Consider the following 12,028-nt stretch of genomic DNA (forward strand, 5'->3'; position numbering starts at 1 on the left):
CAGGCCACCCTGAATATCATGAGGAGGGACAGGTTCCACTGGCCTTCATTTGGTCATCACCTGTCATCTCAGTTGGCCAAAGGAAATTCCCAGGAGCTGCCAGGAAGAGGTGCTCAGATGTTGTCCTGTCTCAATATATGCCTGCACAGATCGTGGATCTGTCTCTATTACCTGCACACTTTTCTGACCACCTCTGGCACCTCCAATACTGGCACCTCCAATGTCACCAGACATTTGCATCTGAACACCTCACTCCTGGCCTCCATCAACTTTAGTTAGCATGGGAGCTGAGACAAGGAGCTGACGTGCAGGTGCCTATTTACTGCAGACCTGCACTGAGGCAAGAGGGATCCCACCTCCTGTGGGTTTGTGGTGGGCATGGGAGGGAGCTGAGTCCCCTTCCAGCCCCAGGACTACAGACCCAGCATGAGGTGCCTCCATGGACTCAACAGACATAAAGGAGATCCCTGCCTGTCACTGTCTGGGTGTCCTGCCCAATGATGGCACAAGAAAGAGGCTGCCCAGCGAAGTGCCTGAGTCACCCTCACTGGAGGTATTTCAAAGACACAGTGTTTAGGGACACAGTTTACTGGTGGACTAGCTGGTGTTAGGTGCACAGCTGGACTTGGTGATCTGAAGGGTCTTTTCCAATTGAAAACATTCTATGATTCTCAGAAAAGTTGATTCTTAGATCTAAGTCTGTCTCTCAGCAGAGCAATGACCCTGCTGGAAAGCAGTGTCTCTCCCCAGGTGCGGGAGGGAACATCAGTGATTGCTTCAGCCTGTTTCCCAGCAGGTTCCCCTGGAGGCCCAGGGACACATCTGCAGGGAGCCCAGAGAGGGAAGAAAAAGTGTCACCGTGGGCTGGTCCTCTGCTGCTGAGCTGGGCTGGGCTCCTGGGACAGAGGGAGCTCCTGGCAAGCGGGCAGCGCTGCAGAGAGACAGCTCTGCCCAGGAGCAGGGCTGGGGGCACTGCCTGCAGGCATCGAGAGGAGACCTGCAAGGCAGAGAGAGCTTAAAGGCAGTGTGGAGTGGGAGGATGCTGAGAGCTCACTGCGGGAGAAATCTTCACAGCCCTCTGCATGGTGAGTCTGTGGGTGCAGGGCAATAGAGCGTCAGCTCCTGCAGGGATCTCCGAACACTGGCACAGCTGACAGTGTGGGGGATCTGGCAGGACTCTCTTTGTTTCTGTGGTGTAGAGTAGAAGGGTGTGCTCCAGAGCAGGGCTTCCCTGCTGCCCTGTCAGAGGGACAGGGCATGAGGCTGCCTTCTGCTGGCACCAGCTGCAGGGCTGTGAAGCCGGGTGTGCATGCAGGGGTGCCCAGGGCTGTCCTTCAGAGCAGGGTCCTGGTGTTTCAGGGGCTGAGTGGTGGAGCAGGGACTTTGCTGCCTGCTAGGGACAGCACTCAGCCTGCGCGGGGATCTCCCCAAGACAGTGTGGGCAGAAGGTGTGGGTGATTGAAACGACCCCTGGAAGGGCAGAGCAGGGTGCTTCTGCTGTCGAGAGGGTGCTGCGTGGGTCAGGTTTAGTCCTGGGCATTTCCGAGGGGACTTTCAAGAAGAACGTCAAGGCAGCATTCTCCTGAAAGGTAAGGAGTCTTTGCTTTCAATTTTATCATCTTGGTGGGTGGGTGGGCAGTGTGATACTAAAGTTCATTTGTCTCCTCTGGAGAAGGCACCGAGACCCCGGTTGTCTTTAGGACTTGGCTGAGGTGCTCCTTAGCCCCTGTACACAGATATTTCCCTGGGCTCTGTCCAGCTGCCAGGAGGGGTCTGCAGGGCAGAGCTGAGCCCACAGCGGGTGGGATGGGGTCTGTGAGCAGGGAGAGGGAGCAGCCAAGGGGAGGGAGAAGCAGCTGCTGACAGGGACAACTCCAGGCAGTAGAGTGTTGTGGTTTAACCCCCACCAGCAACTAAGAACCACACAGCCGCTCACTCACTCCCCCCCATCCAGTGGGATGGGGGAGAAAATTATGAAAAACAAGTAAAACTCCTGGGTTGAGATAAGAACGGTTTAATAGAACAGAAAAGAAGAAACTAATAATGATAATGATAACACTAATAAAATGACAGCAGTAGTAAAAAAGGATTGGAATGTACAAATGATGTGCATGATGTGCTCACGACCCCCCGAACAACACCCAGCTAGTCCCCGAGCGGTGATTCCCCGCCCCCACCCCCAGTTCCCATATTAGATGGGACGCCACATGGTATCGAAGACACCGTTGGCCAGTTTGGGTCAGGTGCCCTGGTTGTGTCCTGTGGCAACTTCTTGTGCCCTGGCTGGGCATGAGAAGCTGTAAAATCCTTGACTATAGTCTAAACACTACTGAGCAACAACTGAAAACATCAGTGTGATCAACATTCTTCACATACTGAAGACAAATCGTAGCACTGTACCAGCTACTAGGAAGACAGTTAACTCTATCCCAGCTGAAACCACGACACACAGACAGGGATTGAGAGTGAGCTGCTCCAGAAATGCTGTGGGAGGGGGGATTTAGGCACCTCCCTGCCATCACCGGAGAAAACCCGTGGTCTTTTCTACAACGCAGCAGATCCTCTGCCATTATGGTCATGGGGACTCAGTCACCTTCTCAGTAGCTTCAGCCCTGAAGAGAAGAAATTATCAAATGCCCTACCATCTGTCCCTCTCCTGCCTCCATCCACAGCAGCTCTGTGATATCTGCCCAATTTCCTCCTCCTGTCTCTAATCCTCTTCTTTGTAACACTGGACTGGGATGGGAGGTAGGATTCAGATGCACTATACAGAACGAGCCTGGGGTATTGCCATGCAGAATTCTCCATGGGAGTTAAGTGTCCCAATTCTGTCTTAATCCCCAGGCTCCCAATGATAGAATTGAGAAACCTCTTCTTTCAGGACAACACATCTTTAGGACATTCGCTTCTTTTCCTGCCAAAAGCACTCCTTAACTGCGGTGGAGAAATCGGAAGAAAATGCACCAGAAAAAATCCCCTCGGATTTTGTCTGCTTTTGGTTGAATTGGAAGAGACAATGTTGAAAAGCTCTGTGATATAATGAGTGGATTTAATCTGATATCACCCTGTGTCTCTATTTACATTTTGGTGTAGGGCAGGACTAACTCCTCAGGAGCCCACAGCAGAGCCCGCTGCTCCCAGTGGTATTATCAGTCAGCACCAAGCACAGTTCATGAAAGGGACCTACAAAAGGTCTTCCTGAAATACGAGAGGCAGCTTCAGTGGGATTTCTATGAGAAATGCATTAGTTTTAGATCAGAGAAGTCTCTTCTAACTTGTCACCTTATTTTTATCTCTTGAACAGTGCCTCATGCCCAGAGGAAGCTAATGTCCAACAGCAGCTCCATCACTGAGTTCCTCCTCCTGGCATTTGCAGACAAGCGACAGCTGCAGCTCTTGCACTTCTGCCTCTTCCTGAGCATCTACCTGGCTGCCCTCCTGGGAAATGGCCTCATCATCACTACCATAGCCTGCGACCACCGCCTCCACACCCCCATGTACTTCTTCCTCCTCAACCTCTCCCTCCTCGACCTGGGCTCCATCTCCACCACTGTCCCCAAAGCCATGGCCAATTCCCTGTGGGACACCAGGGCCATCTCCTACTGGGGATGTGCTGCACAGGTCTTTTTCTTTCTCTTCTTGTTTGCAGTGGAGTATTCTGTCCTCACCGTCATGGCCTACGACCGCTACGTTGCCATCTGCCAACCCCTGCACTACGGGACCCTCCTGGGCAGCAGAGCTTGTGTCCACATGGCAGCAGCTGCCTGGGCCAGTGGGTTTCTCCATGCTGTGCTGCACACGGCCAATACATTTTCACTAGCACACTTTCAGGGCAATGTTGTGGGCCAGTTCTTCTGTGAAATCCCCCAGATCCTCAAGCTCTCCTGCTCACGCTCCTACCTCAGGGAAGTTGGCCTTCTTGTGCTTAGTGTCTCTTTGGCATTTGGTTGTTTTGTTTTCATTCTTTTCTCCTATGTGCAGATCTTCAGGGCCGTGCTGAGGATCCCCTCTGAGCAGGGACGCCACAAAGCCTTTTCCACGTGCCTCCCTCACCTGGCTGTGGTCTCCCTGTTTGTCAGCACTGCAGTGTTTGCCTACTTGAAGCCTCCCTCCATCTCCTCCCCATCGCTCGATCTGGTGTTGGCAGTTCTGTACTCGGTGGTGCCTCCAGCATTGAACCCCCTCCTCTACAGCATGAGGAACCAGGAGCTCAAGGATGCCCTGCGGAAAACGATGAGCGGGTGCTTTTCAGAAGCAGTAAACTGCCTGTTTTCTTTTGCAGAGCACTCATAATGTAAGTCATTACAGGCCCAGCCTGTCTTCTGAGATTCTTCCTTGTGGTGGCGGTGGTGTTTTGTTTGTTTTTCTAGTGATAATGTGCACAATGAAATTTTATGATTCATCCCACTTCTAATTCATTGTCTACCTCTAGAATTTGACCCAGAGGCTGTGTAAATGAGGCGCAGTGCTCTCTCTGTATTTCAGCATAATAAAGGACCCTGCAGTGACTTGTTTGCCTGAGATCCTTCCTTTGAGAACTTGGTGAAGCTGCAGGGCAGTGCCTGTGTGCAGAGGGGAAGGGGAAAAGAGTCTCAGCACAGCAGCACTGCCAGGCAGCACCAGCAAGTGGTCTTCCCAGAGATGCTCTCTTTCACCTCCCACGCTCTCCTTCTGAGCCCCTGGGTTGGTGTAAGGCTGGAGTGCTCTGGCAGCTCGGTCACAGTCCTGCAGTGTAGCAGGACTCTCCAGGGAGAATCTTGGTTCTGAGGAATTGCTGTATTTCCACTGGCTTTGTCACACTGTCCCCTGCCCCACTGCCAGCTGGGACCACGAATCCTACAGCTGCCTTCCTTGTGCTGACAACACATTTAGAGAAGCCCTTCTGGGTCCCCACCCCATGCATGGCCATTTCCAGCCACGACCAAGCTCTGGCTTTGCTGGCTCCATCCCTGCACCCACAGGCCAGGTGTCTGTCTGCCTCCAGGGCAGGCTGTTCCCCCTCCAGGCTCCCTGCATTTCCTTCTGGTGTTGGACCTCCTAAGTCAGGGGGGTCCCTGTTCATCCACGCTGACCTCTTCCCAGGCTCTGCTTGACTCCCTGACATAGGACAGGGACTGCCTAGGTGGGTAGCAGCTCTGCAGGAAAGGCTTTGCATATCTCTGTGTCACATTAGGCAAAAGAGGAGCCATCAGCCAAGATAGCCAACATCCTGGGTGGTATGAGCAGGAGTTCAGCCATCGGAAGTGATTATCTCCCTCTGCTCAGCACTTGTTACACCACAGCCAGCATACTTGCCCAGGTTTTGGTTCCTCACAATGCCAGAGAGACACTGTCAAGCTGGAGAGCTGCAAAAGTTCAGGAGAGGCCCACAGAGATGGTCCGTGTTGGAGCACTTGCCCTGCTAGGAGAGGCTGAGGGAGCTGGCCTTGTTCAGACTGGAGAGTGGAGGGTTTGCAAAGAGGGTGTAAAAACAGACATGCCTTGCTTACAACAGATATGCCTTGCCTATGATGAGGTTTCCAAGAAGACACTGTGGTGCAAGGCAGGAGCACAGGAGGCAATGAGCTGAAAGAAGAGAGGGTAATGCCCAGTATAGGGAGAAACTTTTGCAACGTGAAGACAGTCAGACATGGGAAGGTGTTTCCCAGATAGTGCATTGCCTCCATTCCTGGCAGTTTCTCAGACCCATCTGGATAAAGCCATGAGAAACCTGGTGTGAGCCTGCTTTGCGTGTAGTGTTCTCTACAGATGTCTAGGAAGGTCCCTTCCAGCCTGGGTGACGCTTTCATTCCTCACCCTTCATGTCCTCAACATGAGGGAAAGCACTCAGGTTCCCTCTGACTGTGGAAATAATTCATATCAGGTACAGGGCAGCATCACAGGCACCCCAAACTATCCCAGTGACAGCCCTGGCCTCATTTGCTGGTTCCCTTTCCCCCCCCCATCTCAAATTCTGCATTCTTATAATCCTCATACCTTCCAAGAAGTCCAGCCTCCCCTGGATGACTGGGATTGAGTTAATTTTCTTCATAGCAGCCTGTACAGTTCTGATTTGGGGTTTGTGACCAAACCACTGTTGATAACACTCCCATGTTTTAGCTATTGCTGAACAGCGCTTGCACAGGGCCAAGGCTTTTGCCATTGCTCACGCTTCCCTGCCAGTGAGTAGGCTGGGAGTGAGCAAGAAGTTATGAGGGGACACAGCCAGGATGACTGACCCTAACTGACCAAAGGGATATCCCATCCCCTGTGAGGTCATGGTCAGCGATAAAAGCTGGTGGAAGAAGAGGGTAGAGGGGGAACTTTTGGATTTACACCATTTCTCTTCCCCAATAACTGTTACTGGTGAAAGAGCCCTGCTTTCCTGGAAATGACTAAACACCTGCCTGCCGATAGGAAGCAGTGAATGAATTCCTTGTTTTCCTTTGCCTGTGGGCACAGCTTTTGCTTAACCTATTCAGGTCTCCTCACCTTGACCCTTGGGTTTTTCTTCCTTTGCTGCCCTTCCCATTTTTTTCCCATCCCTCAGGAGAGAGCAGTGAGTGATCAGCTGAGTGGGGGCTTAGGAGCTACGTTGTGGGCTTTTTTCTATTTTCACTACAAAGACTAACGGTACCATGCCCTAGAGTTTCTTCTCCTTGATGATGATAAAAGTAATTTCTTGACTTTTATTCCTGTCATTCATTCTTACTTGACATGACAGCTATAATTTCAAAATGTTTAGCCTCTGGCAGGACATTTTTAGAACAGTGCTTTTTCTGTCATTGCTAACTCTTTCTTATCCTGTCATGCTAATACCTGTCAGACAATGTTGCCCCTAATTCATTTCTGCTCTCTATCTTTCATCCTTATTCCAAGTATGTCTGTATTTGTGTGTGTCTATTTGTGTGAGTTTCTTGTTTTATGAAAAAATGCCAAGGGACAGATCCCAAAGAGGTGAAAAGCACAAAGCAGGCCAAATGTTCATGTGGTGGACACTGATACACCACCATTCTCTTCATTTTGAATCTCTGAAGGCGTAAGCCTTCAGCAGAGTGCCTGCAAGGTCTGAAGACCCTCCCTCTGCCCTGTACGTCGGCATTGAAGGTGAAACTACTCCAGTCAGAGGTGGTGTTCTGATTCTCCTCACAGCCTAGAACACCACAGGGGTCAGGAGATATCCCAGGACACCTCAAGGGGCATCATACTCCTCTGGACCAAAAACTGGAACCTCAGGGCTCATGGCATACCAATACCTGTGTTCAGGGACCTGGTCAAATGACCCGTCTCTGTCTCTGTAGTGGTGCTCGAGTTTGCTCAAGGAACCCTTGAGTTGATCCCCATCCACCGCTGGTGGTCCTCCTCCACAGGAGGAGAACACAGGGGGCATCCCCTCAACACAGGGGGTATCCCCCATACCCATCCTCCCTGCCAGTCTCTCCAGCAGAGGCTGTTTTCCTCCACTGCAGAACCCCATGCAGGCAAGCTGTCCCACCACATCTCATTTAATCCAAAACCCTCACAGCTGTGGGACAAGTCATAGGGCTCTTCCAAACTGTAAAAATAGCCTGTTGCTGCTGTCACCATCACATCCCCTTGTCCCACTGAGACCAAGTTGTGCAGTCGCTGTATTAAACACACCCCTTGGCCGTGTTTATACAGGATAAAAAATGCACTTCAGCCACTTCTTTGTGACTTGAACCTTTCTGAGAGTTCTTTGCCCACCTCAGTTTGTGGGAAGATGTTCAGATCTTACCTCCAACCCTGGCAAGTCTCCTTTTCCTTTGGGATTTCATATTTTGAGTGCTGAGAGATTAAGAGAGGTACTCTTCTTGCCATTAGGTATGTTGGTGCCAAAATTGATCTGTACCTTCAGACTATGCAAATAAGGTCATCTAGGGCACAGGCATTCCTTTGGTTGTGGTGATGCCAGAGGTGAAAGACAGGGGTTTGGTTCCCTTTGCAGGAACTCTGCAGAGATGTAGAGAGCACGTACGGTTTCCTCACTGTTCCTTACTAATGCACCAAGGGACATTTGCCACTGTCAGGGAAGGTTCAGACTTGATGTGAGGAGACATTTCTTTCCCAAGAGGGTGTTCACACCCTGAGACAGGCTTCCTGGAGAGGCGGTGGATGCCCCATGCCTGTCAGTGTTGAAGAGACATTTGGACAATGCCCTTAATACCATGCTTGAACTTTTGGTCAGCCCTGAAATGGTCGGGTAGTTGGACTAGATGATGGTTGTAGGTTCCTTCCAGCTGAAGTATTTCATTCTGTTCTGTTCTGTTCTGTTCTACTCTGTTCCCTGTGCTCACCATAAGTCTAATACTGATGAGACTGTTATTTGCCTGAAACGCCAGTGGGTTTTCAGCTCCAAAACCACTTTAAAGGACACAGAACACAAAGGTTGCAAGTGGAAACAGGATATTATTTTTATTTTTTCTGAGTCTGTTTCAGAGCCAATGCTCACAAGCCTTAACACAAGGTGCCTGTGTAGCCAGGAGCAGGCTGATGCATTCTTCAGTTGAGCTTGAGAAAACTTCTTTTGCAGCCTGGCAAAGGCAAGTCACAGAGCTACAGAAAGTAGCAGGAAAAATACAGGTCAAGCAGTCCCTGTTTCCTGAAGAGTGAGAACGTGAAGAATGAGGATCAGGACTGACCACACACAAAAGAAGAGGAAGGAGAAGAAGGAGGTGTGTGGTACCATGGGGTATTTTCCAAAGTATGACAGGTAGAGGTGAAAAGTGTATTTTTGCATTTGGCAACTTGATCCACTGCTGTGCTTCTTGGCCAGTGATGCATGAACGGCGCTCTCGTGTCGGCCCTGCGCTTGATTTGCGTGCAGGGAGAGGTGAAAAGTGGCAGCTCATGATGGGGCAGCAAGCCTGGAGCCCTTCCAAGCACAGGCTGTTTTGCCCCAGCCAGAACCCCTGGCGAAACGGAGCTAAGGGAAGAGCAGAGCTCGCTCCCGCTCCAGACTGAGACTGGGCAAGAGAGCCTGAGAGAGCCAGGGCACGAGCGGTGCCTTGGAGGTGCAAGAGCAGCAGGCAAGGACCTGGGCGAAAGGGCCCAGGGGAGCCCTGATAAGTGGTCCTGCTCAGTGCTGCAGAGGAAGGCAAAAAGAACCCTGGGCCCACTGACAATCTGACCCGGGGGAAAATTCCTTTCTGACCCTAGAGCTTGTGATCGGCTATTCCCTGAGCACGTGAGCAAGACCTGCCTGCTGGTCTCACAGGCTGGTCATGCCTCCCAGGGGATGCCCAGCCTCAGATTTCTTCAAGGCAGCTACACGAGATGATTTTACTCCTTTGGAGGAAGCACTTTCCTCTGGGATCCACCCGAAACTCCTCCCAAGCATCTCCCAGAGTCTTCTGACCTCTCCTTTACATACGTAGGATTTCAGCTGTCAGCCCCAGATGCCTCCAAGAAAGCTACCCTTGAGGGTTTTTTTCTTTTTTGGTGGAAGCTCTCCCCTCTGGGATCCACCTGTGACTCCTCCCAGCAGCTCCCAGAGGCTTTTGACCTCCCTTTTAAGGACCTGAGATCCCAGGTAGCAGCCACAGACTTCTCCAAGGCAGCTACCCAAGATGAGTTTTCTCCTTTGTGGGATGGTCTTTCCTCTGGGGTCCACCTGAGATCCCAGTTAGCAGCCCCAGACTTCTCAAGGAACCCACCCAAGATGATTTCTCTCCTTTGGATGAAGCTTTCTCTTCTGGGATTGACCCACCAGTCCTCCCAGGCGTCTCCCAGAGTCTTTTGACCTCTGCTTTACGTACCTAAGATCCCAGGTAACAGTCCCAGACTTCTCCAAAGAAGCTACACTTGAGAGTTTTTTTCTTTTTTGGAGGAAGCTCTCCTTCCAGCATCCCCCTGTTAAGCTCACCTCAGCCTCCGATATAGACAATTCTTGGCATCCCCCTGTCACTCCAGAGATCCAGATGGGTTCTGTGCCCCCGTACCCCAATGGCACCAGCATATGCTGTGCACCAGTGTTTACCAAAGCCTTATACTTCTGTGGGTCTGATGTGCCAGGCCATTGAACCCTCACGGTCCAGTATATCTGGTCATCCCTTTCCTCCTCCTGGCCGAAGGCAGGGACCCTCCATTGTTGTTCCTTGTCAGAGTATTCACTGTCTGACCCTTGCGGCGCCAGACCACAAGTCCCCTCACCAGAATCAAGGGAGGTGGTTTCAGTTCTTCTATGCCTGGAGGATCGCTGATTGATTTCTTGGGCCTCTACAGCAACTACGCTGACAGCCTTCTTCTCAGGTGTCATGGTTTCAGCAGGGATAGAGTTAATTGCCTTCCTAGTACCTGGTACGGTGCTATGTTTTGAGTTCAGTATGCAAAGAATGTTGATAACGCTGATGTTTTCGATTGTTGCTCAGTAGTGTTTAGACTAAAGTCAAGGATTTTTCAGCTTCTCATGCCCAGCCAGTGAGAAAGCTGGAGGGGCACAAGAAGTTGTCACAGGACACAGCCAGGGCAGCTGAGCCAAAGTGGCCAACTGCCATTCCATACCATGTGACATCCCATCTAGTTCAGGAACTGGAAGTGGGTATGGGGAATCGCCACTTGGGGACTAGCTGGGTGTCGGTTGGCGGGTCGTGAGTAATTGCCCTGCGCATCATTTGTACATTCCAATCCTTTTATTATTGCTGTGGTCATTTTATTAGTGTTATCATTTTCATTCTTAGTTTCTTCTTTTCTGTTCTGTTAAACCATTCTTATCCCAACCCGCAGGTTTTGCTTCTTTTTCACGATTTTCTCCCCCATCCCACTGGGTGGGGGGGGAGGAAGTGAGCAGCTGCGTGGGGCTTAGTTGCTGGCTGGGGTTAAACCACGACAACTCTTTGATGGGTGAAAATCTGGCTGGCTGGATGAGCCGAAAGGGTTGTTGTGAATGGAGTTAAATCTGGTTGATGGCAGGTAAATAGTGGTGTTCCTCAGGATTCGGTGTTGGGGCCGGTTCTGTTTAATATCTTTATCAATGATTTGGACGGGGGATCGAGGACACTCTCAGTAAGATTGCCGACAACACCAAGTTGGGAGGGAGAGTTGATCTGCTTGAGGGTAGGAAGGCTCTACAGAGGGATCTGGACAGGCTGAATCAATGGGCCAAGGCCACTTGTACAAGGTTCAACAAGGCCAAGTGCCAGGTGCTGCAATTGTGTCACAACAACCCCATGCAGCGCTACAGGCTTGGGGAAGAGCGGCTGGAAAGCTGCCCGGCAGAGAAAGACCTCGGGCTGAAGATGAGCGAGCAGCGTGCCCAGGTGGCCAAGAAGGCCAACGGCATCCTGGCCTGCCTCAGAAAGAATGTGGCCAGCAGGAGCAGGGAGGTGATTGATCCCCTGTACTCGGCACTGGTGAGGCTACACCTTGAGTACTGTGTTTCAGTTTGGGCCCCTGTCCAGAGAAGGGCAACCAAGTTGGTGAGGGGCCTGGAGCACGGGTCTTATAAGGAGTAGCTGAGGGATCTGGGGTTGTTTAGTCTGAAGAAAAGGAGGCTGAGGGGAGACCTTATCGCTCTCTACAACTACCTGAAAGGAGGTTGTAGTGCATTGGGTCTGGTTGAGATGCAGTTAATTCTCCCTATAGCAGCCCTCGCACTGCTGTGCTTTGTATTGGCAGCCAGAAAGGTGTTGATAACAATCCAGCGTTTTGGCTACTGCTGAGCAGTGCTGGCACAGCATCAAGGCTGTCCCTCCAACATTTCCCCCCACCCTCACTGGCAGGCTGGGGCTGGTCCAGATCTTGGGAGGGGACACAACCAGGACAGCTGACCCAAACTGACCAAACCTATTCCATACCATATGACATCAGCTCAGCTGTAAAAGCTAAGTAAAGGGAGGGGGGGGGGGGGGAGGGGGCATTCATTGTTTTACATTTGTCATCCAGAGCAAACGCTATGAGTACTGAAGCCCTGCTTCCCAGGAAGTGGCCAGACATCACCTGTTGATGCAAAGTAGAGAATAAAATCTCTTGTTTTCCTTTGCTTTCACGCTCACCTTTTGCTTTTGCTTTATTAAACTGTCCTCATCTCGAC

At 51.2% G+C, this 12,028-nt stretch overlaps 1 protein-coding gene across 1 annotated transcript; it reads left to right on the forward strand.

Annotated features, from left to right (window-relative positions):
* Nucleotides 1-1,039: 1,039 nt before the first annotated feature.
* On the forward strand, nt 1,040-4,293 carry LOC126037166 (olfactory receptor 14J1-like). Its single transcript, XM_049797440.1, has 2 exons — nt 1,040-1,085; nt 3,305-4,293. The coding sequence occupies exons 1-2, from the start codon at nt 1,040-1,042 to the stop codon at nt 4,291-4,293; spliced, it is 1,035 nt and encodes a 344-aa protein (XP_049653397.1).
* The last annotated feature ends 7,735 nt before the right edge of the window (nt 4,294-12,028 follow it).

The sequence above is a fragment of the Accipiter gentilis genome, unplaced genomic scaffold, assembly GCF_929443795.1.
Source record: "Accipiter gentilis unplaced genomic scaffold, bAccGen1.1, whole genome shotgun sequence".
In the NCBI taxonomy this organism is placed as follows: Eukaryota; Metazoa; Chordata; class Aves; order Accipitriformes; family Accipitridae; genus Astur; species Astur gentilis.